Source organism: Acomys russatus, chromosome 20, assembly GCF_903995435.1.
Source record: "Acomys russatus chromosome 20, mAcoRus1.1, whole genome shotgun sequence".
NCBI lineage: Eukaryota > Metazoa > Chordata > Mammalia > Rodentia > Muridae > Acomys > Acomys russatus.
The window spans coordinates 66,474,101-66,500,380 of NC_067156.1; the positions used below are offsets into that span (position 1 = coordinate 66,474,101).

Consider the following 26,280-nt stretch of genomic DNA (forward strand, 5'->3'; position numbering starts at 1 on the left):
CTTTCCTGTCCCCTCAGCCAGAGTGTATCGTTGTGATACAATGTGCACAAGTCCAAGCATCACAAGAGAGCAGAATCACTTTCTGTGGTCAAATGAGAGAGCACCGGCATCAGCAGACAGCGAGAGGAGAACGTGGTCTTGGAGCAGAGGAACCCCAGTGCGACCATGCACTGCAAGAACTTTTATGTTTAACAAGGTAAAATCAGAAGTGATTTTTCTGGGTGAAAAACATCAAGCTACAGAGAAATATGCCAGCAAAACAGAAATTAAAAAAAAAAAAAAAAAACATAGCATAAACTGTCCAAGACTATGCAAATGACTGAGAAAGTTCACAACAGAGAAACTCTAAATCAGTGGTTCTCAACTGTGGCTCACGACCCCTTGGGAGACTCTGAACGAACTTTTCAGGGGGATCACCTAAGACCATAGGAAATTACAATTCATAACAGTAGCAAAATGACAGTTATGAATAGCAACAAAAATAATTTTATGGTTGGGAGTGCCCACCACATGAGGAGCTGTACTAAAGGGTCACAGCATTTAGGAGGATTGAGAACCATGGTCTACGGTAAGAATGGAATGCTAACTTGGTACCATGGTTCAGACAATTACTGGCTATATTAGCAAATACAGCAAAGCCATACACAAGTACATAGCCAAGTAATTCCATTCCTAGACTCTTGATACCAGGTGCGCATGTGTGTATCCCTGAACGTGCAGAGCATCATTGGAACAGGCCAAAGTTTGTCATTAGAAGATTGGACACACATTCAGTGGTAGATTTATAACTGAGGATGGCAAGCTATAAGAAATGGATATGGAGCCATAGTAAACTTAAGATGCAAAATTGTAAAAGGGTAATCTTCAGTATGATTTCAACTATATAAAGCAATAAAACAAGAAAAATTTTACATTATGTTTACATATGTGAATGAACATGCAACACTCAAGAAAAGCAAGACGTCATCCATGAAAACAACACTCAGCCATGTGACACGCACTGGGGCATTATACTGTACCCCACAAACACACAGAATCACTGTCAGCCAGAAATAAAACTGAACATACTTCGTTTACAGTAAAAGCATTAGTGCTCAAAAGGGTGCTGCATCAGGCTACCATACAGGGGCTTTTTAGATACACATTCTTTGTGGCTGTGTGTGCATGTACAGGTCACATAGATGAGAAGAGCCTGAGGACGTCTCAAAGCACACACGTAAGTGAATATAGCAGAGTGTGATACTGTATCAGAGCTAGTCACGCTGTCTAAGACTTAGCTACCTGCTCCATTGTGAGACCTCATCAGAAGACAGGGAACCCTTCTCAGGTAGAAGAGGTACTGGACAAGGAAACAAAGCAAAACCATTGTAGAACGTCCCAGAATGGACAGTACCTTGCATAAATTGTTAAGGAATTTATTTCCTTCAATGAAAGTTGATTGCCAACCTTGGTTCAACTGTTGTACCAAACCAGTTGGCACCTTTGTTATTGCAGCTTTCAGGGTGCAGGGCTCAGATAGGACCTGTGCCATCTAGTCTCCAGCCCGCCAGTTCGAGGCATGTCACTGTTGAGCCTCCCACATGCTCTGACTCAGTGACATAACCAAAACAAAAGAGAAACTCTGTCTCTTGCAACCCACAAACAGCCTTGCAGTTCGGTGTGCCGGGAAAGGCACTGGCTGCACAAGAGGTTCTTAAGTGTGCCTCAGAAGGCACATAATTATCTCCTTGTCTAAGAGCATTTTTGCCTCCCTTGCTCATGTATGCCTTAGGCAGAAGCAAGTCTCTGACTCAGCACTGAGAAATCAGTTTTATCAGTTATGACATGGACCACTTTAAAGCATCTCAAGAAAACAGACAAGGAACGGCAAACACTTGACATTTCTAGGGTTCCCGAATGTGCAGATGTGCTAAGAAGAACTCTGCTGGTGTCTTCCTGTTAGGAGACATGGACAGGATTGAAGGGATATGTGCTCATTTTAGAATTACTAAAAGCCACATTGTGTTAATATTTATATTTGAATGGCAGAAATATTGCAATTAAATCACGAATGATCTAAAAAAAAAACCTACGAAACAAAAAAGACAATGTAAATTTTATGAAGTAGCTTAAAAAGTATTTCATTCTACAGAACAATTTTAATAAAATGCTTACCTTTTATAAACTTGAAAATTTTTCTGATTCTTAGGGACCACTAGAGGAAAAAGCACTTTACTTTCTAGATTTATGTATTCTGAAAAATAACATGCATTTCAAAGTCCAAAAGCACATTTAAACACTAAAATGAATTGTTATCCTTATTTTATGGAAACTCAACTACAGGAAAACAAACTTGTTTTCATTACAGATAAACCTCAATTTTCTAAATAAGCATCCTATGTTTTTCACACTGTACAGCTCTCATTCCTTCTGCTAAGTTGGTACAACTGCAGGGCCAGGTGTGTGGACCAAGGTAGTATGTTGTACGGAAGTGGGCATACTCATGATAAGCTAATGTGAGGAAAGGCTTCAAGATGGTCTAGTCAGGCTCAGCACACCTAGATGAATGTGCTGAATAAACGAGAGTATGGAAGATTGTAGACAGCTCAGTATTATCATCATCTTGTAAGCAAGTGTTTTAAAAGACCACAGAAACTAAAACTGGAGTGTATGGTGATACATGCATACATGTATGTGCAAAGATATATACAGAAAGATAAGCATATGTGTCTATTCATTTGTCTACTTTAAATATACAAAAAGGGTGTGTGTGTATGTGTGTGCTCATGAGCACACATGCACATGTGTGGTGGGCATGTCTATGTGCTTGGAGGGCACAGTGGTGAACTGAACACTGAGTGTCTTCCTTTTTTACCTTCCACTGTATTTTCTTTCTTTCTCTTTTCCTTTTTTAATTAATTTATTCAAATTACATCTAAATTTTTATCCCCTTGCTTGGCTCCTTCCATTCCTCCCTCCCTCCCTCTCTCTTTCATCCTATTCTCATCCCCTAGGTCTGTGACAGGAGACTTCCTCCCCCACCATATGGTCACAACTTATCAAGTCTCATCTTAGTAGCCTTCCTATTCTTTCTCTGAGTGCTACCAGGCCTGTATTTTCTGAGACTAGGTTTCTCATTGGACCTGGAGTTTGTGAATTGGGAAAGACTGACCAGCCTGAGGAGTCTTCCTTTTTCCACCAGCCACCCCAGGGGTTTCAGTGTGAGTGGTGCCATGCCTGACTCACTTCCTCATGAGGCAGCAAGCACTGAACCCACTGACCATTTTCCCAGTTCTAAACATGCAGAAGGTTTTATATAGTTACATATAGTGAGGTTGCACTTATTTTCTTAAGTGGTATTTTCTGTTTTCACTACAAACCCAAGTAACTATCCAAATATAAAACCAACAAAAATCACTTTTAGTTCCAACAATCCTCCAAAGGCATAATTTTGTCAAAGTAACTAGCTTTGTTTATTAAGTGAATAAAAGGAAAACGGGGCAAGTATCTTATGTTGTTATTTTCCTTAAGATAGAGACAAAAGGAGACAGTCTATAAACTCCAGTCCATATCCCAACAGACGTGCCCAGAACTAAGAGGAAAGGCTCTCTTGAGCATTATTCCCACTATCAAGCAGAAGCAGTCTGCATGGAACATAAAACATTCCAGACAGACTTTTAAAAACCAGCCCAAAGGAAGGTCACAAGGAGCATCTTGAGTGTCCATGCAAGAAGACAGAGAAACGCCCCCTTCAAGAGGCGAGAGCAGGTGCCTTGCACAAGTGAGCATGGACAGTAGTCTGCAGGGGTGCGGAGTGGCAGCCAGTGCCATCAAGGCTTAAAACTTTCTTCCTTTCTGTCTTCTCTGCTGCCTGTCATCACACAGGGCACCTGGACAGGCAACATGTGTCCTGGTTTACTTCCTACTGCTGGGATAAGCACCATGGCCCAAAGCAACTTGGTGAGGACAATTCTTATTTGGCTTACACATCCAAAGCACAGTCCACCAAAGAGGGAAGTCTGGCAGGAACTCAAGCAGGAGTCTGGAGGAAGACACTGTAGCACAGTCCAGGAGAAAACACTGCTAACTGGCTCACTTAGCTTGTTTTGTCATTTAACCCCAGGGCCACCTGCTGAGGGTGGCACTACCCACATGCTTTGGGCCCTCACACATCAATCATTAATCAAGAAAATGTCCCCACAAACTTGCCTATAGGCAATCTGATAAAGACATTTTCTCAATTGAATTTCCCTTTCCCAGGTGACCCTGGTCTGTGCCACGTTGACAACAAACTGCCCGGCACAGCGGGCTACAGAACAAGGGGCAGGGCATGAGGGTCACATGAGGGTCAGGGCGCTGGGCTACTGTGCTTCTGTGCTGCCCAAATGAGCCTGCTGCATTGGCTGTGGCCTACATCACCCCCTATCTACAGTCACTTTTGATTGTTTTAATTATAAATAAAATGAAAAAGAAAGGACATAAGTAATAAAAACATTCAAGACTTATTTCAAACACAATCTCTATGGGGATTGGTAAATGACACTGTCATTGCTCAAAGCCCACATTCTGTCTGTCCTGGATGTACAGGACAATTTCCTATTAGAACCTTACACTACCCCAGGACGGTGTGGATAAGTTCAAGTCCTAGAATTCACCTGCAAGCCTCGAGTGTGAGTACAAAGAACAGGCAGATGTATACAAACAGAAGAGCTAAATACCACCGTGTGTGTGTGTGTGTGTGTGTGTGTGTGTGTGTGTGTGTGTGTGTGTCATTGGGGAGCACATTCAACCATGAGATAGGGGGTGCTAGGGTTCAAATATTTTAAGGTCCTCGAATAATTTTTAAAGAAAAGCAAAGATATGGACTTTTATGTATGCAAGATAACACTTCTAGGGAAAGTATAGGGCAAAATACAAAGAATTACAAGGATAAGAACTTTTCAAGAATTCAAAAGGCACAAAAATATAGAGGTAGAACAGGCAAAGTGATCCCTTTAACTGTAATAAACGCAGAGAGCATGAAGAGCTGGCGAACAAGACTCCCAGCTGCAGCTATTCCCACAGCCTTTTCGCTCACACGCAAGCAAGCAGTGCAAGGCTTGCAAACATGTGATGACAAACAGTAAGACCACGATCACATTGAGAGCTCCTGGACACAGAAAGTTAGGGAGATCTCCTTTAACAGGAAGCATGCAGGTGATGTTAAACCCACAAGATCCATCTAGTGTCATTTGTACAATTCACTCCAGAGAATACAAATATTTCTAAGCACACAGGGAACATATGTGACTGCCTACATCATGCAAACAGCAGCAAAACTAAGGTGCCATGACGATCTGGAGATAAGTTCCAGAAGTCCTAAAATATTTCGTCATTAAACCCAGATAAAAACAAATGCCAGTGTACTTGTAACTTGAGAGGTTACATTTCACAGTGTCTACCAACATGTCTGGAAGTTGGTGTCATTGTTCCCATAGTTAAGAACTTGCCACTCTGCTCCCGGGCACTAAGAAGCTGTGCCCTCTTGCCTGACACTGGCACAGCCTGCTGCAGGAGGAGCTCCTTCTTTCAGGCCATGTGGCTGGCCTAAGCTGGAGTTCCTAAGTGAGGAATGCATTCTTTTTACCCTCAACAAGTAAGTCTCCTCCTTGGCTGATGCCCAGTGACAGAGGGCATTGTGTGTGTGAGAGAACACCAGTGTGCACACAGTGGAAAGGAGGCCACTAGGTAGAAGGCGGCAGTGATGGTGACGAGATTGTCTGGGACTGACAAAGGAGTAGCTATGCCCCTCCTGTGTACAGTACAGCCAGGTGTAAAGAGCTTAATATGTAAACGGGTCTTAGTTATTCTTGTCTATGTGTGAGGCGAGGCTTGGAGACAGAATCTGCTTGACAACAACGGTAACCTGGTACATGCTTACGCTTCCCAAAGCCACAGGTAGGGAGTTGGCTGGCTTCGAGTTTCTGGCAGAAAGTGAAGACTATCCACACAAGCAGTGACTCAGTAACAGCAATGTCAGCAGCAACAGGAGTCTTGTTGCCTTTAACACTGCCACCTTAACTGAAGTTACAAATGGTCTAGATTCAGACTTCATTGTTCACAAGGTTTACTCATAAAGAAAATTCTCACTCTTTTCTCTGTGTAAGCATAACGCACACAAACACACTAAGGCTATTTTTTTTTAAGATACCATTTTTGTGACTGCTTATTATGAGTCTTTAAACAGGTACTGAATATTAACTGTTAATACACCAATCTCCAACTCCTTTTGCAGAGTGCCTTGTTCAGCATCTCAGTGAACCTGAACCATCTATCAAATCCTACTATACAGTGGGGACCTTCATTTTGGTTTGTTTCTTGAGACAGGAACTTGCTATGTAGCCAGGCCTTAACACCCTGACTATGGCTAAGGATAACAGGCCTACACCACTAGGATTGGCTTTTAGATATAGGTAATTATAAATGTTAACAATGTACATAGGGCCTAGAGAACTGGAAATAAAACAGCAACAAGCAATTTGCAAAAAATTTTCTTCTCAGATTCATATTTATGTTTGAACAGCAGGTGGCTACCAACTGTTGAGACAGCACTGTTAGAAGCAGGAAAAGTGGCACTCTCTAAATTACTCTAGCAAAATTAGTCATGTTTCAAACTCCACTTCCAGAGATAACATGGGTTCCTGACCCCTTCCTCTTCAGCTCTGACTAGGTAACTTCTTTCACAATGTGATAACACAATTTCATCAAAATCACACATTACAAAATGAGACATTTGGCTTCTTTTAGTTTTAAACCTACCTTATGGGAATGATGTAAGAAAAGAGGAGGAGGAACCGAAAAAGATTACGGTACCATGGGCCTGCAAATCCCTGTAAGGTTACCATAACAACAGAAAGAACAACTAAAGCCAGAAATAGCGCCTTTGTCAGCTGATTGAGTTCAAGGTCCAATAAACCAACCTAAAAAAAAAAAAAAAAAAAAAAAAAAAAAGTACAGCATTAATACATGTTTAAACAGGGCCCCATCCCTGTCATCCCAGTCAGAATATGTGAAAAGGATGGCTTGAGAAAATGAAAGATTTTAAGTCTTTACAATAATGCAACACAAAATATTTAATTTTCTCATTGCAAGTCTCTCATAGGTTTATGTAGACTCTATGAAAACGTGCTGTGACCTGTAGAGAAGTCTCAGCAAATATTTGCTGGTCAAACAGCAGGCCAGAGAGAACAAGCCCACCACTACAGCGCTATCTGCTGCGTGATAGATAATGGGATGGTGCCAACATGACTAGAGCAAGAATTACAAAACAGGGTGTGGGCAGCCCTCCCCATGTCCAGGCCTACATCAGAACTCCTCCGTGAGGAAAAAAGTCCAGCTTCTGTGGCATGCCAGGCCAGACAGGCATCCCTGTTGTCACTCTCAAGTATCCCTTGCACACCCTCCCCTCAGAGCCAGAGTTGCCAAGTGCAGGGCAGTGTTTGTCTGCCACCCTTCAAGTCTCTGCAAGAACTTACAAACAAAGAGGCCAAGTGTAGAGGTCAGTTTAGAATTAGAACCTGCTTAATTTGTGCAAGTCTCACACTTGTGATTCCTCCAGTGTGTGACACACTACATTGAAATTCATCCTGTGGATTGATTACTAGCTTAGCACATAAATGTAATTAAAAGCACACCATAGAAAGCAGCCATTTCTCCTTGATTTCGGAAGCAAGGAGCACGGATGCCCTAAGAGCCCTTGTCCTAAAAGTAAAGAGAACGAAACCTGGCTCTACTGAAATGTGCAGCTCCAATTCTGAGCCCTGGCAACTTCTGTGGATGGCTTCTCCCTACAGTGTGTGGGCTGGAGGGGTGCTGCCCAAGGTTAATACAGAGGAGCTGTGCTAGGAGACGGAGAAGTAGAGGCACACAGCAGCTGAGGACACTTGGACTCGGCCTCCACCTCCTGAGGGTATAACCCTGGGCCTTCAGTTTCCTTACTGGACAATGAGGAGCCATCAGCAGCTTCTTCACAGGACTCTGGGAAAGGCAGGACACTAGATAGTACCATACAGTACACAGACTCTCAAAGGCTAGCAGGGTGCTGTTTTTACTGTTGCATACTGACCTTTGGATCCAGTTACTCTTAGGATAAGCTCTGTGACTTTGGGGACTAGCCTCAAAAAAACCTTTTTTTAATCCATCCTGTTCTAAAGCCAAGACCTTGCTCTCGCTATGTAGCCTGGCTGGCCTGGGACTCTCTACACAGACCAGGATAGCCTCTGACTTACATTGATCCTCCTGCTTCTACCTCCAAAATATTGAACAGCAGGCATGAGCCGTTACATCTTGCCCAACACCAACCCCTTCTACATGGGACTATGCACAGAGCAAGGGCAGTTGGAGGAGCTAGGTTATTGGTCTCACACACACAGTACTGGATGAGCCGGCCCCTGGCCGGATTCAGCCTGTAACAATGTGTAGGGCTGAACTGGGAGCCCTGACTCAGGTGGTGAGAACAGCAGACTGAGTGCCATCAAGCTAAGCATCTCTCTGCCACCTCAACTTCCCTGGAATCTGGGAAAGCTTTTGAAAGAAAAGAAAGTGGAGCAAAGAGCTTGAGAGAGGGAGAGAAAAAAGAAGAGGAAAATAAATAAGGAGAGAAAAGGGGAGAGGGAAAGAGAGAATATGATCGCCAAAATCTTTTTTAAAATATAGAAAAATAAAATTCTATTTCTTAAATGTAAAAATTTGACAATTAGCTGAACTAACATGGTTCATTTCATAGTCTTGGAAAATAAGCTTTTCCCATGGTGCATAATTTAGTTCAAATCTAGTTTTGATTAATATTTGCCACAAACTCTTATGAGACCATGAGAAGCCACTGCTAGAAAGAAAAAAACAAGTTTCTCAGAAAGCTCATTAAGTACATTGCAAAGAAAACTAATTAAACAAGTAATTACATGCTTCCTATACTTTGTGCTAGACTCTAAGGTTATGAAAATGAGTTAATTATAAGAATTTCTTTTTACCTGCTGGAAGCAGTCTACTAAAAAAAGCAAGATGCACGCTAGTACTACACGCCTTATGAAAGAGAACCACCCAACCGCGGGGCTCTTGCCTGTCCAGGTTACATCTCAACTCTACAGAAACCAGGAGAACAACTGGCATCCGCACCCACAGAATATCACCTCACTTCTACGGTGACACAAGGGCCGCACCTTGATACAGAACCCCTCTGCACAAGGCGGTCATTTCAACAGGAACTCTGGAGCAGTCCCCATAAGCACACGTGCTCTAGCTCTCAGGAGCAGATGCCTGAGCGCCCAGTAAGCCTTCCCACCGTCAGGCCTTGCAGAGAGCAGCAAGCACCTCCTTCCCTTGAGAGCAGCGGCATTCAAGGGTCCTGACAGTTCCCCAGCGCCGGTTCCCTTCCCTGGAGAATGGGGCAGCGCAGAGCTCAGTGGCTGATTTATCAGCTCCATTTAAAAAGCAGCACAAGGAGGACAAATAGCATGCGATTTCCGCTACTTCACTACTACATAGTTTATGCTTGAATTATTGAGAAAAATAGGGTTTTGGATTAAAATGAAGAAAAATTAAGCTAGGGAAGTAGAGCATGTTTCAAAGCCCAGATCTTTTTGCTGTGACAAAGGCGGTCTAAGTTTCAGGCCTCACTGAGGATCAGATGAAGTCATTATTCATTCAGTCAGGGAAAAAAGACTCAATTACCTCAACCTAAAGACGCTATCAACGAATGCAAAGTGCATATTTTACTCTATTCATCCAAATCCCATTAAAAAGTGAAAGGAATGATTTAATCTGGCCTTCCAGAGTTGGCCTTTTTTTTGTAATAAAATAAAGAATTACTGTCTTGCAAAATGTATAACCACTGCCTCACACTTCCCCCTGCATCAGAGTAGTGAAAGGCCAAAAGCTTGCACAAACCCTCTGCGAAATGAATGCCACACAGGGGATGGGAACACTAAAAGCCGTCCCCACGCAGGCTATGCAGATAATCCACGCCATTAATACCTTCCTAATTGACAAGACAGATGGAGCTGACTGCCCACCGGTGGGTATCAGTTTTGAAGCCAACCAAATGCTGTTCCCGTTTCCCACTCTTCCAGGGAGGAGAGGGTTGTGAGGACAGGCACAGCAGGGTCAGAGGCCACTCACCACCAGCAGACTGAGAGTTACCCTCATGTGCACTCAGGATGCCTTTTCTCTCCTTCCTTGACTGCAATGGCAACCCTGACTTTGGTTAATTCCAAGAAAGGGCAGCAGTAAAAAAAGATGTTTTCAATACTAGTTTGTTTGAAAAAAACAAATTACTTTTAATTAATAATCTTTTAATATCCAATTTCTCTGCAACACTTTTAAAAGTTTCTCTAACTAAAAGGTAAGAGAGACTCAAAAAAGTATTTCAAAGAAAAATCAGTTAACTACAAAGTCACAGATTCTAGAAAGTGTCACCTTCAGCTTTGATGCACTATCTCCTCATAGTTAAAAGAATTTCTTAAACACCCGAACAAGCCAGAACCTTCTGCCGTGATTGTAAAACTGTTTTAACCTTAAAATACATTATTAATCACTTGAAGTATGACTGTATGAGAAAAGGTAAATTAAATATTCTAGAAGTAATTTCTAACATTTACTACTAAGTTCTTATATTAGTAAAGCAAATTTTCTTCTACTTGTCATAATATTTGTTTTATTTGAAACAACTGTGATAACAAAATTAAATACGCTACTGGAAATTTTAATCTCCAAGGGAAAATTTGTGCATAATGCCTAAGACAACCACAGTGGCTCTGCAAAGTGGCTGTTCTCAGACAATGAACACAATAATTGCCTGTATAATCTGAAATGCTACTAATGGCAACGATCACAAATCCATTTAGCTCCTCTTTAATTTATGTACCAAGTTTTAAATAGCTAATGGTTCTCAGTAAAATAATGGTTTATACCAACAATAAAGCGTAAATACGGTGTTCTCCTGCTTAATCAAGAAAAGATCAGTCAGTTGCTTTTTTTTTTTTAGATGAACACAGGATGCATGGGAATCGGACCTTATCTCTGTACAGCAGCACCAGTCCCATCCATCTCAGAGTTAAAAGTGCCCGCGTAGACTAAGTTCCTAAGAAATCAATATGCACACCAAACTACAGCACACCTATTACGTTATAAAACCTTATGTTCCATCCATTTTAAAAAACGTACCACATGGAACATAGCTCTGAAGTACCAGTAACTGCTGCACCATCACCCCTAGAGTCAAAGAACAGAACTATCACTCTTACCAACCCACTAAGGGGCTCATGTGCTCAGTTCTTACATGGAAGTATTTGAGAATCACAAAACTTCAAAGAGCCAATTTACACCCTTGAAGAAAACTATGTATTTTAACTTGCCCTGTGTCTTCCCTGTGAATACAGTGCAAGTTGAAAAAGAGAAAAGCTTCTGATAAAGTATCTAATTCATTGGAGACTCCATACACACGGGCACGTCTTTAAACAAGATGTGTAAGGAGGAAAGAGAACTAGTAAGACCTTCCTACCAGCTATTTGTGGGCCAACTATTGTCTCTGTGCTCAGATATAATACAATGCTGATGTAGAACTGCTACGAATCTAACTGGATTCCTATAAAAGGAATATTTCATTTCAATATCTTTGAAAAAATTAGTTTGTACTATCATATTTAGGCCAGTATGAAGAATGAAGAAAGTAATGTTAAGATCTGTGTTTGCATTTAAATAAATGAAAAGTTGCACATTGCATCTAATCCCTAAATCAGTAACTTCCTATAATGGAGCTTAAATTATTAGCAGAAACTTTCTTAAGTTACCACTTCAAATAATGATAAAATGAGGTAGCTTTTTGCTACTTCGAGTTGGTTTACTTATTCATTTTGGGATATAAACTACTAAGTCTTAACTGTCTGCAGCCATGCAGCTGGCCACACGCTGACGATGTAGCTGACGATTACTGTTGCCGCCCAGTGATCTGCGAAATAAGAAGGGCTTCTTTGGGCCATTATTGTCTTTTGGCTCAATAATCTGTGCTTTAAGAGCTCTCTACGTAAGTACCAGTGTGACACTGCTCAACAGTATAGTATATTTACCTTAAAATATCAAACTCTATAGACTGCTGTGAAATAATTCATAACCCATGTTCTTATCTACAAATAACCCTTGATGACTTTTCACTCACAGTTTGGGGTTTTATCTAGGCTTCCTAAGTTTATTATACAGAATGCTTTTCTTGCTTCTCTTCCTTTTTAAGGATGTGGGGCTGCTTGAGGAGACTGGTCAGCTCGTAAAGTGCTGCAGCAGGAGCAGGAGGACCTGAGCTCGAGCTCCGGCAGCCATGCACCAGCAGGCGTGCCAACGCACTTCTCTAACTTCCTGCTGAGAAGGCAACGCAGGACAATCTTTGGGATTTGTTGGCCAGCAGGCAAGCAGAGTCATTGTGCTCCAGGCTGAAGAAGGCTTGTCTCAGAACACAAAGCGAATGAGGAGTAACAACTGACAGCAGCTTTGGCCTTAAAATGTACATCCACTGGTACGTGTGTGGGTACATAGTCAGGTGCGCACATGCGCGTGCACACACACACACAGAGGGTCATCATATTTTAAAAGTATAAACAAAAACATACAAGTATCAAGTACTAAACAAAGAAGGAAAGCTCCTTTCAACACTAAAGGAGAAACATAATCAGGAGACAAAAGGCTTTCAAGTGGATCTCACACAAGGTAGGCCCCATTTCTATCCTGGTATGTAGAAAAATGCACATTGTGATGGGACTTCATTACAGTGAATGAATGGCTGCTGGTACCTGCAGGTACAGTCACTGCTGGCTTAAAGAGCACTAAGGTACTCGAGTTCTCAAAATGCTGGTGTTTACATACTGGCTCTGGCCTTTCCTATGACATATTCCACTTACCAAGATATTCTTCATAACTTGCAATAATACCAGAAAACATGCACACATGCCCATGCCCGCATCAAGTCCAGCAGCCAAGTGCATGTGTCCATGCATGTATCAAGTCCAGCAGCCAAGTGCATGTGCCCATGCATGCATCAAGTCCAGAAGACAAGCACATGTGCCCATGCATGCATCAAGTCCAGCAGCCAAGTGCATGTGTCCATGCATGCATCAAGTCCAGCAGCCAAGCACATGTGCCCATGCATGCATCAAGTCTAGAAGACAAGCACATGTGCCCATACATACATCAAGTCCAGAAGACACGCGCATGTGTCCATGCATGCATCAAGTCCAGCAGACAAGCATATCTTTACTTCATATACACAAAGGACACTGAACGCTAGCACTGGGTATGAAGACAATAAGCCCATCACTGTCTAAGGCACCTCACTCCTGCAGTACTTCTAATGATGGTGATAAAAGGAGACTAGATCTTACAGTCAGCTCTCCCTCTTGTCCCCACTCTACATTTTGAGTACACTCAGCACCAAGTTCATGCTGGCCTTTCACTCATTCCCTCTTCATGCCCATGTTTTAAGAGAGAAGCAAAGCCAAGCGTGTCATGACAAGGATTTGCCAGCAGAGGGCGCTCCAGGTTGGCCCGGTGTCTTCTCAGAGTCAGCTCTCTAAAGCATGGTTTTATCACCAGTTCAGTACTTTAACCGCATGGATTTACTTATTTATTTATTTTTGACAGCAGAGTTGACCTAAATATTTTTTTATCATGCAGAATTCAGGAAAGAATTGGTAGGCGTTCACACTCTGGATTATAGGGCTGGGAGATGTCCCTGAATGAAAATCTTCTGGTATAAGGAAGAAATCCTATTAAAGACCTGAACCATCACTCCACTCCTACACACCACTCCATCCCTCACACACACTCAAAAATGCTATGAGGGTATAAAGCAAGTGTGTGAAATGACACCTAGAGTTTGCAGAGTGGTCTGAACACCCTGAATATATTTATCTGATTCTTGTGGTCACAATAGAGAAAGCTTTCAGTTTTACATGGTTTGACCAAATCATCCACCAATTTCAAGCAATTACTTCAACAGCTGATGCTATCCACTGACACTACACTCTCAGTATTCAGTACCATCCACATAACTGGTCTCTCAGGTCAGGAATTTGGTTAGCAACTTAGTTTAACTAAGTAAAACTTGTAAATTACTTACATCTGACATAATGATCTTGTCATGAAATTTACATTAGAAGCAGGCCCCTGCCCCATTAATTGACATTTATGGTTATTATGATATATGAAGACTCAATAATCAACGATTTTATTGTTACAAATTCACCTACTTGGTAAAAATTATTTGTCAGTATGGAAGCAATGCTTTGGCAGACATTTATATGTGTACAATGGCAAAACACACACACACACATACCACCACCACCACCACCACCACCACCACCACTTCCTCCTCCACCTCCCGATGCTAGTGTTTCATTAGCCAAGTCAGCAAGGCAGAGCCACATATGCCTCCACAAATGCCAGCAACCCGAGGATAACGTATAGTCCTCTCTTTAAAGACAGAATGGCCTGGATAACTGTGATGAACCACGTCATGGGTTATTACTACTTTTTTAAACTTAAAAGTGTGTTGTCTATAACATTCAGATGAGTGTGTTTATGTCCTTGAGAAGACAGCCAGCTTTACCATGATCAAGACGGATGCTCTGCCCTGGGAAACTCTGACTATGGGTGCCCAGTTCATTTGTTCAGGGCTCCATGGCCACATCAGGTCATCCCTGGACATCAGCGCCACCTTTGGTTCGCTTGGCTTATCCATTGCACCTGTTCTGGGAAACCCTTTTCGATGCTGAGTAGGTTGTATGCTTGTTTTTTCTGTTGAGGTTTTTTTTTTTGTCTGTCTGTTTTGTAAATATGTGTGTGATACTATAGGGTAGTTGGGGTTTTTTCTCCTCTTATGTTGGTTTATTTTTCATTTTGGGGTATAAACTACTAATTCTTAAATGTCTGCATCCATGCAGTGGGCTACATGCAGTTTGTTTTGGCAACTTTGTATGTGTTTTAATAGATATTATTTACCTTGTATTTAAGAAGTAGAACACTAGCCAAATCTTTACTGTCTGGAGATAGCACACTGGCTGGGTCAGCAAGCTCCCACTGGAACGAGAATACACCCAAGCAACAACAGGTCTGAGGCTCACAGTCAAGCCACTGCCCTCGTTACAGCACTCATCTCTTCTCACTGAGCCCCCTATCTTTAAGAGTCAATCTGAAGATACTATTAACGCATCTTTATTCTGGAGGGCACATGTACAAGTATGAGTCCATTATGCAGCAAGTTTCTTATTTTAGATACTCCGGGAGGGAGGATTCTTCAAAGTGACTCCTAAATAGTCACTTCAAGATAATAACTTATTACTCAATAGTATAAAATCTTGTATTTTAAAATAGTTTCTTAATACAACTAAAATTCTGGACTCTATCAAGACTAGTTAAGGAAATCACTGAACATATGTGGTCAGGGCTTTCAAGGTATGCAGTCTGAGTTTCTGCAGAATGTCTGTTTTCCCTTGTGGAACTCTGCTAAGTCATCTGAGGTTGCTAATTCTGAGTCACAACACCTTTGGAGTAGCAAGAGGATGACAGAAAACTCCTGGGTGTTTAACCGTGCACTGGCAGCTTAAGACTCTCCATGCAGCTCCGGTAGAGCCCTTCTGTGCTGAAGCTCAGAAGAAAGGCAAAGCACGCGAGCAGCAAACCAGCTCTGATGCTGTCACTGCGCCAAAGATCGGGTCTGAATCTCCCCCAATGCTTTGTGGAGGATGGAATTATGTGATATGTGGACCACTGACGAAGGGCCCCTCCTCATTCTCCCGGACATCCATCGCTACAAAACACCAACAAGAGTGCTTTAAAATCAAGGGCTGACTCAAAACGTCTATGACTGAAATGTCACTGGAGCCAAACCTAGGAGAGCACACTTTCAGTGAAATCATTAAGTTTTTGACAATTAGATGCACAGTACCTATTTATAATAACAACTTAAAACACATGTGAAAATATAAAATGCCGGCCAGTGTTTGAAGCACCTCAGAATTACTATCATCTTGAACAACCAGTTTCTGCCATTTTCTGTCCCACCCACACATCAGCTTAAGTAGCTATTAACCAGAAGTTAATAAGAGGTAAACATTTTCATTTTTAGGACAGCACGGCAGACTGGCAGTCACAGAATAGCAAAGAAAGAGAAAAGGAACGAAGGGAAGCCATCGTATCTAACATCCACCTCTAAATCAGTTCTTTGGTTTCCAAAATCCACAGACCTCATCTTTTGCATTTTTTTGTTTTGAAAGGAAAATAGAATTCAGAAGATTTGCTGAAACATTTAAATGATAAGGGTAATATGGTTAAATAAACTTTCCATCTTCCTTAATCACCCTTTTATTATTAAAACTGTCTAAAGCTTTATTGCTGGTTATCTTGGCAAATGTAACACTATTTTAAACCATCTAAAAATTTTGTGTTACTTTATGTCTTTACAGACATTTTATGAACCATTTCATACTTAATGGCTTGTAAGCAATCTCAAGAGTTGGGAATTGTGTGAAAAGTTGCTCAGATTGACAGATAAAGTGAAAAGGTCTGTATTAATTTCCAAATAAAGAAATGCATGGCGTGGTATCTCACGATGATTATACTCTAAAGTACCAATTAGAACGCATCAGAAACTAGAGCAAGTTGACACTCTACAATAAAGCAAATAATTTCCAGTTGGAGGGGCAGAAAATGTTAATATGCAATGTTCAAGACTACAAGAATCTTTGTAAAAGGAAGTAGCTAATAAGGTTTAATGATGCATGTCAGGAAGCCACAGTATGTAGGGAAACACAGCTGGCTTCATTTTGTAAACTATTTGATATACACATCTTTCTCATTCACGATTATCAGCTGTGCCAGTGCCACAGGGGACAGTTTAGACTTCAAATCAGGATATTCTTCTTGTTCTCTAAATTACACGTAAAATACATTAATATAATACGGTGCTACAGGCTAGTGCCCGGGTGCAAGCCTATCATCTGTGGGAAGAAGGCTACAGAAGTCTTCTGTCAAATGCACAGAGACAATCTTGCAGCCTAAATAGGCCACTAAGCACCAGAACCATTCAAAACAAATCATAAAGCAGCCAAACCATTTGGGTGTAGTGAATTCATCACTTTCATCAAATCGTCACCATGTCTCACACCTTAGGTATTAAAATACCTTCTGTAAGCTTGTTGTCTCCCTCTTAGGGGTGCATCTACAAGTGCACAAGCACCCCCCCCAAAAGGCAGTGTGACTTGTTCCCAGCGTCTCCGCGATGATGGACTGCAGTGTGCAGGTGACAGCAATTAACAGTAGATGACGGAGCACTTGGAATCTGAACCAGATGGCAGCAAAGGGTCACTGGAAGCCAGCAGACCTTCCACAAGGAAACCCTTGTGTTAAGTAAGCATCAAACTCAAAAGCTCTTAGAAACAAATTAATTATTCAACCACCAGAAGACAACTGCTAGGTCACAGCACCAATATCGAAATTCTGTTAAAGCACTTGCAGCGCACTTATTTTAAATGTAATTACACATATTAGCTGTTAAAAACAAGCATGCCACACAATGACAAAAAGGTTGCCCTAAACTAAAAGAGCTAAAATTCTAGTAATTAGTGAATTGTCTTATGGCAAAATAGAGTCAACAGGTTCTAATTTTGGATGAATGCTGCTCATGGCTGAACCCAGAACAGCCCAGTTCTAAGTAGACTCTCCTGAGAGCTCAGTATTTCAGCTGAGAACAAAGGTCAGAACAGCAACAAACACTAACGCTGACCAGGATAAAGGACAGGCCAGGTCAGACACAGCTCTGCAAGGATTGGGAGATGCAGGAAGGACCTTCACATCCTAGAAGCAGTTGGCAAAGGCTTCCTGCTCAGAAGAAAAATGTGTCCCTACATTGCATAGTTAGGAACACAAGAGGGGAGCGTCGGCAGGTAGGAAGCCCAAGGCTTTCCCACAGGGAGTGTGGGTGGGCTAGCTGACTATTGGTGGTCATTTGTTAATGTTCCATGGGTAATAATGAAGGTAAAATTGCTTAAGCCAAACAAAAACCAAACGGGTAACCAATTTATTTTGACAAGACTAGCTCCATAGAGATAACTAACACATAAGCTTAATTTTTGGTTTACATTGCGTGACAAACAGTACAACTAATAGTTTCTTTATCTGCTATGATCTCCAGCAACTTACAGGCCAGCAGCCCTTTCCAGCTTAGAATACGCCTTAGCTTTCTTTTATCATTCCTGCTTGACTCCTAACTGGGGCAGAGTGTCTCACAGAGACCCTTCCTGATAGCACTGCTCCTCCTCTTTCAGCTCCTTCCTGCCTCGGTTGCCACCCACTTGCTGAAGCTGACCAGTCAGACCCCATGTCCCAAATGCTATAGCATCTCCAGCAGTGCCACCAACTGGGTGTCAAGTGTTCACACATTCTGGTTCCAAAGCTGGGAGACGGACCTCTCTGCACAGGAGACAACAGGGAAATTCTAAGGGCAGGCACGAGGTCAGCTATGATCTTTCTTGTTTAAAACGTGATCAGCTAGTCAAAGTAGTCAACATCTGAACACTGTCAGGTCTGTAACTATAACATCTGACTGGAAAAGCAATGAGGAAATAAATGTGATATCAAAGATACACACACACACACACACACACACACACACACACACACACACACACACACACGAGCTCAGGCTGGCCTTAATTCTATGTGTAGCTGAGGAGAACCTTCTACTTCTGAGGGCCAAAGTTACGGAGTGCATCACTATGAACTTTTATGTGGTACTGCAGATCAAAGCCTGGGCTTTGTGAATGCTGGTCTACCAACTGAACACCCTCAGCCTAGAATTTTATTTTTAAATAACAACAAGCATAAAAAATTTAAAAAACTAAAGCAGCATGAAAATTTTCAAGTAGAAATAAATAAAAATTATATGAAACTTTTAGAAAATTATAAAATTACTGAAAATGTTGCAAAATATAAATTGACTAAACACTAAGTTATAAAATCAATTCTCTTGAAAGCTGAACAGTAATGAAATGCAATTATAACTGACCTGCTTACAGTCTCAAAATATTTTAGCACAGAATACATTAACAATCCAATATATGAGGAGGCCCTGAGCAACATGAGTAGGCTTGTTATAGAGATGACCAAGACAAAGAGCAGATCAGACACGCACAGCTCTTCAAGGTTTGGAAGATCTAGGAAATGTCCTGAGGGGAGGCACAGCAGCCACTGCACATTGCTATGGGTCTCTGCTGCTTCTGTGTGGGTGACAAGTAGAAGCCTGGGCCCTGTTCACTCTATATACAAAACAATGCCAAGTGGCCAGAGAGCATGTTGAGCAGGTCATTTAAATAAAGGAGTATCTTCAGGACCTTGCAGTCAAAGGAAAAGACTGATCCATTGATCCTACAGAACCAAGGCTAAAGCTCATCTCAATGAGGTTACAATCAACAGAGTGGGGGAGAATGACGGCCTAAGGCCACACAGTGCTTGTCTTCAGACACTGCACACTGTGGAAGATAACTAGGACGCAGAGAGAAATGGGCCAAAGATGGTGCAGATAATCCTTCAGCGAGGACACCCAGATGTTAGGTTTACTCATGTATAGATTCGCAATAACGTAGCTACAACATACATACTACTGTGCAAAAGAAGTCAGAAACAAAAGAACGCACATTTAATCCATCTTTATAAACCTTAAAAATAAGCCAAAATCACTGTCTCTTTAGACGGAAAGATGGTGGTCCCCGTGGAAAAAGAGAACAGCCTTTTTGTGAAGAGTCATCGAGCTGATGGTTATTTTAAGTGCATTTAAGTGGTATTTTTGCACATCTGTGTTGTCAATGACAAAAAATTTAAATGACCAAAAATAAGAAGCTAAGGAAGAAGTTCAATCACAACCAAGCACTCAGAGAGAATCACTGAAAGACAAGCTCAAGGAACCTGAATGTCTGATATAAGATGTTAATACATTTACAAATTAGGGATATTTTGCTTTTATCACGCTTTAAAAATATAGATCCTGGGGGGCTAGAGCGATGGCTCTGTGGTCAAGAGCACTGGCTGGTCTTGCAGAGGGCCTGGGTTTGATTCCCAGCAACCAGGACATGACTGTCTGTAACTCCAGTTCTAGGAATTATGACCCTTCCTTCTGGCCACTGTGGGCACCAGGCACACAGCTGGTACACATACATGCAGGAGAAACAGAGAAAACATTTTAAAAAGTGTACAGATTCTTTGGTATTTTGCACACATGTGCCTTGGAGGCCTGAGGTCAGCCTCAGGCATCCTTCCTCCAGAGCTGTCTTCTGTCTAGTTTTCTGGGATGGTCCTGGAGCTCACCTATTAGATGAAGCTGGCTGGGCTGAGAGCTCCTGAGGATCTCGCCTGTCTCCACCTCCCCAGTGCTGGGATTACAGCATATGCCAACACATTCAGCTTTTCACATCAACTCGGGAGCTAGACCTCAGGCCCCAGGCTTGTGAGATAGACACTTTACCAACTAAGCTGTCTTCTGAAAGCCCCACCATCCCCAAGTACATGCTCTTCTTCTTAGCTTTTGGGTTCTGCATTGAGGGCTGAGCTCAGTAGTTAAGCACATTCACAGCATGCACAGGGCCCGGAGGTCCATCCCCAGCCTGCAAACTGCCACCTTCCCTTCAGAGGCCTGCACCCAGTCCTCTAAGCCTTCCCGGCATTCCCTGCTGTGTTATGACCCTTTCTTCCTTACACTCACTCCATTCCAAGACTTCTTCCTTTTCCCTCAGTGATAAACCTTCCTTATGCTCTGGTGTTCCTGCTCATCATTCTGTTTCCTGGGCAGCAGCTAGGCCACATAACTACACCCCGCCCTGCTAGCCTAACCACGGCAGCATGCTTGAGTTCCCTTCAGCCACCTGTGCTGGAAAGCAGGACTGCCTTTTCAGACAAGGGTATTCTACTTTATCTTCTTTCAAGATTCTTTCTGGTTTTCTGCTATGTGAAAATGGTAACCCTGGATACCTTTTTTTCTTTCCTTTCTTTCTTTTTCTTTCTTTCTTTTCTTTTTTGAACCCCTTGTTTGGTGTTTGTCATTAATTTCAGAAAGTTCTTAGACTTACTACTTCAAGAATTTCTTTCATGGCAAACAAGTCACTGGGAAAAATGTCCATGTTTCTACCAGAGACAGAATTCTGCCTAAAAAGAGGCAAGCTTGGATACAGGCAGAGTCGACAGCCAAACTCTGCCAAGACAGGGTAAGCAAGTCCTCAACAGTTCCTGCTTCACAAATATGTCTGTCAGATATATTGGGCCAGAAGGCTGAAGATGATGCTCCAATGTTAAAGAGAGTTTTGGGTGACTATTCAGGTAGCAAACTCTGTTACGGTCTCAATTGGAAAGCTGCTAACCTGCACTCCCGGTATACTCAGGTAATCAATTTTATTCCTTCTCAATTCTCTGATGGAGTTGAAGAGCAGATAGTTTAGTTTTACAATGAAGCTTAGTTGTTTAGGGTTAAGATGTCTTTAGGTCTAGATAGATGCTGTAAGTTGATAATGAGATATGCTAGATATAGATTTACATTCAGAATTTTAGATGCACCAAGATAGGAAAGATGTTTTCTTCAAGGTTGTCAAATACAAAAAGCCAAAACACTAAAGAATGTAACATTTATATAATTTCTGATTATGTCATGGTTCTTCTTCCTGTAGTTTATTGTATATATGCATAATAATATAAATGTATAAAACAAAAATGTTTAATTTTCAAAAAGGATGGACTAAAACAAGAAAAGAAATAAAAGCGCCTCCTCTGTGTTATTTAAAAAATCTTTCATTGTTCTTTCTTCTAGTTACATTGCATTTTTTAAAAAAGACTTATTTATTTATTATTTTTACAGTGCTCTGCCTGTAACAGGACATTGGATCACATTATAGATGGTTGTGAGCCACCATGTGGTTGCTGGGAACTCAGGACCTCTGGAAGAACAGTCTCTTAACCTCTGAGCCATCACTCCAGCCTACACTGTATTTTTTTTGAAGCTGCCCCATACTCCTTGTATATTTTGCTATACTCCGCCCCCATTCTCTTTCCTTTTTGTTTTGCAAGTGGGCTGCGGGCTGTACAAGCTATCTCTTGTGTCATCTGTATATAGCCTACTAAGAAGCTCACCCAAAGCATTCTGTTCCTAACAGCAATTCTAGCTTTAGCATCCCTGGCCCTTTCTGAGTGTCCACCTCCTGGATAAACTACTCATCTGTCTGGGCATGTTGGTGACTTTTCTATTAGAACCCTTTACTTGCTAGTCAAAGATTTCCAGCCCCTCCTCTGCTCAATTTGAACTCTGCCATATCTCATTGTGGCTCTGAAGCTTGCCTTGATTTTCAGCTCTTTTCTCCAACCTTCTGCAAACCCCTGTTACTCAGTACCAAGCAGGCCCAGGCTCCAGAGGATGTGTGGCATAGAGTAGTGCCTCTAGTCCAGGGTCACAAAGGGGCCACTTTCTCAGAGTGATTTGCAGGTGCTGTGCCTGACCTGAGCTGCACACCATGCCAGGATCTCTTTCTGGACCTCAGTGTACTCTAATTTACTTCCCAGACACCCTTTACAGAAAGTCTCAACTCCGTATCACTGCCTCCACATCTGAACAGTAAAGTGTGGCCAGAGAAAGTCTCACTACAATAGAAGAAAAGCCTTCACCAGCACACAGCACCTTGGCCAACCTTCTCATATGTCCTCTGCCAGCTTCCTCTCCCAGTCTGCTCCTCCAAGTCCCTCAGAATTCCCCAAAGCCTTAGGAGGTCTCACCACTGAGACAAGCATACTTCACACATCAGGGCCATGCAAATATACTCACCTGCCCCTTCTCTGAAGTCAGCTCTCATCTGCTCTAAAGACTAGAAACTTGTCTCCTTGGGGGTCTAGCCTATCAGTCATCTTTTTCTTTCTGGATTCATGTACCATCCACTCTGCTAATACCATTCATCTCTCTTTGGGGTAAGCCCAAATTGCTCTTTTATTTTGTTTTGTTTTGTTTTTGGTCCCAGGCTTAGAACAATCACCGCTTGCTCTCTCTTCCTCTCCCAATGTGTAACTTCCGTCTTTGTAGCCTCTAAGTCCTGCTGAACTAAGGTCACTGGAACCCTGAAGTGTTTTAACTCATCAGGCTGCCCTCAGTTGCCTCTGCTGCCCTCTGTTGCAGTGTGATGCTTCTGAGGGTTTCCTGACATGGCTGTCCTTGTCCCAGAATGACCTCCACAGAAAGTACCCATCGTCCTCCACCTCAGTGAGGAGATCTAGGATCATTAATGGCATCTGGACTCCATCTTGAGTCAAAGTTTGAGGAGTTGGAGGGCAGTAGACCTCATTTTATAGGGTGAGCTTGTATGGTAAGTATTTCCCTAAATCTTTCTTTCTTTCTTCCTTTCTTTGTTCTTTCTTTCCCTTTCCTTTTTCCTTTCCTTTCTTTTCCTTTCCTGTCCCTCTTTTCTTTGTTTTTTTTTGAGACAGGGTTTCTCTGTGTGTAGCTTTGAATATCCTGGACTCACTTTATAGATCAGGCTGCCCAGGAACTCACAGAGATCTGCCTGCCTCTGCCACCTATTTCCTTAAATTCTAAGCAAACTCATGAAAATTAACAATTTACATTTTACATATAGTCAACATTCAGGCCGTTGTGACTGCTTTTTTTCCCCACATACAACTTCCAGGAGGTAGTGTGGGGACTCCTGTGGCATCTAGGGAGAAGGCCATCTTTGATGTTTACACCAATGCTACAGTCCTGTCAAAAGCACATGGCATGGCCTCATCACGTCCTTACAGTCACATTGCCATGAATGTTGCTGGTTCTCTTTTCTGGTCTGCTCCCTCCCAGGGCACAGCGGCTCCTAGTATTCTTGCCTGCATTACTCTTAGAGTCAGTGGGGTTTTCCCCAGACTGGTGCAGTCAACTGAGGCCGGTGTAAAAGGCCTAGGGTTCTCCCACAAGGATGCCTGTCATGCAGAAACACAGGCAACAATGGCTACTATACAGTTCCCACACCTTAGCCCCAGGAACACTGGAAGAAGAAAGGTTCCTACGCCCATCTCAGAACCTGTCTCTCTACTACTAGCTCCTGGCTTACGGCCACATGAGGACATCTGAGGGCCTAGCTTCTCTATCTCATCACTCAGCCTCATTCTTCAGTAATTCACCTTAAGAATTGCCTCTTGGATCTCAACAGCATCCAGTCTTTCAAAATCAAACATCTATGTGCTTACAATACCAGCACTAGGGAGGTGAAGGCATACAGATCAAGAGTTTATGGTCAGCCTAGGCTAAGAAAGCAAGCTGGAATTCAGTGAGGGTCACCTGAGACCCTGTCTCAAAACATATGTGCACGCACACACATACATACACATACCTCTGCAGCCCTGGCTGGCTTTATACTCAGAGATCTACCTGCCGCAGCCTCCAGAATTCTGGATTAAGGGCGTTTACCACAATGCAGGCCTTCGTGGGCTTGTTATTGTTGTTGTTTTAGTAAATTAGATACATAAATCACTTCTAAAATTGCTTTGATTTGCTGCCCAGCAGGAATGTATATCAGAAGACATTTGACTACTGATCCAAGAATGCAAAGAGACTTGAGTCTAGCCTTCCTCTATGCAGCATCATTCCCTGATGGCAATTCCCTGCCCATGAGGCTGTGTGCTCGGCCTGGTGGGAAGAGGTGGAGTTCCCCATGATTCACCCAAACAAGAGGCAAATGCATCATCTGAGACAAAGATTAAACTCAGAGTAGTCATTTTTCTTTATATTGTTTGGAATTAAAAATGCATTAAACTGCTCCATTATGAAATTTCTATTCTCTATATTGTGTGATTTAGACCATGTCTATATCTTAAGGCTATGAAACAATTTTGCTAATCATAACAACAAATTGTTGACTTTAAGTTAAGAAAATTATTGCTTGAATGACTAAATATTCAACCAAAACAAACCAAATCTCTCTCTAGATTGTGATATATACAACTTGCTCATTTCCACAGGTTAATGAACCCTCTGTAGCTGCACTGTGTTTGTGCTAGTCTTTCAACTCTTTCTCTTAAGTCTTTACTCAGGGTTGAGAAAAAGTACCCATAATGGAGTTTAGAAACTACATGACTGTGTGACACAGGAGGTGTGAGCCATCAACATCACTGCAATGCAAAAAAATATACTTCACGTCAGCACCAATGGCAAAGCTAACAGAAGTCTGGTTATGTGGCTTAATTGCTCTAAGTTTGAGTTCTAGGCCTAGCTGGTTATCCTTGCCCCTTACCACCACGGTTACCTGAGTTAGAATATTAGTCTAAAGGACATGTATATGTGATGCCATCAGAGTAAGTCGCACCTCAAACAGACTAGTGTAGTCTGTTAACTATGTACCAAATATAGGAAAAGGGGTAGAAGATAGAGTCTATCTTTGGCCTAGCCTCTCACTAGGCAGTGCTGCTTTTAGTCCCCTACAAGAAACATACAACAGGCAGTCATCTGCTTAGAGGTAAGGGCAAACCTTATCACACTTGAACTTCCTACTAAGAGAGAGCATTATGTGCTGCTGTGAAAATATGTCAACGGTTCTCTGCACACTGAGCTGCAGGCTCCTGGGCCCAGTGGAAAGGAAAGGCTGTTTACTCCCCTCAGTGGCTAGGCAAGGACAGACAACCTGTGGCATGCCCAGAGCCTAGCTCTGCATGAGGGAGGAGTGTGGGAATAAATGTGGTACGCAACAGAAGTAAGGTAGAGAGGAACACATGCTCAATAGAGCCACACTCCATGGACTTTGGCAGGGGACCATGACAACCCATGGGCCCTCCTTTTTAATTGGCTGCTGGCTCAAAATTGTCCCCAGTGAAGTCTGCTTCTGAGTCTACAACAAGTGTGAGACCTCTTGATTACAGAAGACTTCCATTTGCATAAGAATGGAGAAGGGACAGGATAGGGTGGGCATCTAGCCTAGACACCCACCCTGGTCAGAACTAGCTGCTCACAGCAACCCTCTGGCCTGAGGAAGGTGGCTCAGGCAGGCCCCTGAGAACTTCCCCTCCACCCACTGTCTGTGCTCTACAAAAGAGTCTGGGAAATCATCCTACCTTACTCTCAGACCACGTCAACAGAATTGTGTCAAATCATCTGGGAGAAGAAAATTGTACTTTTGCCAGAGATATGAAAAATAAGTATTATCACAAGTTCCTAGCCGTTTTCAAGGCCTCTGGGTAAAGAATCAAGGAGTTCAATAAATGAATATAATAATGAAATTG

General features: G+C 42.3%; 1 protein-coding gene across 9 annotated transcripts in view; it reads right to left on the reverse strand.

The window, feature by feature from the left end:
- The window catches only part of Atp9b (ATPase phospholipid transporting 9B (putative)), a 189,090-nt gene that overhangs the window by 69,526 nt on the left and 93,284 nt on the right, over positions 1-26,280 (reverse strand). For all 9 annotated transcript variants that reach the window (XM_051163762.1, XM_051163761.1, XM_051163759.1 and 6 more), the window contains one exon: positions 6,778-6,938. In XM_051163762.1, the coding sequence (XP_051019719.1) occupies positions 6,778-6,938 (161 nt within the window). The remainder of the gene's footprint in view (positions 1-6,777; positions 6,939-26,280) is intronic.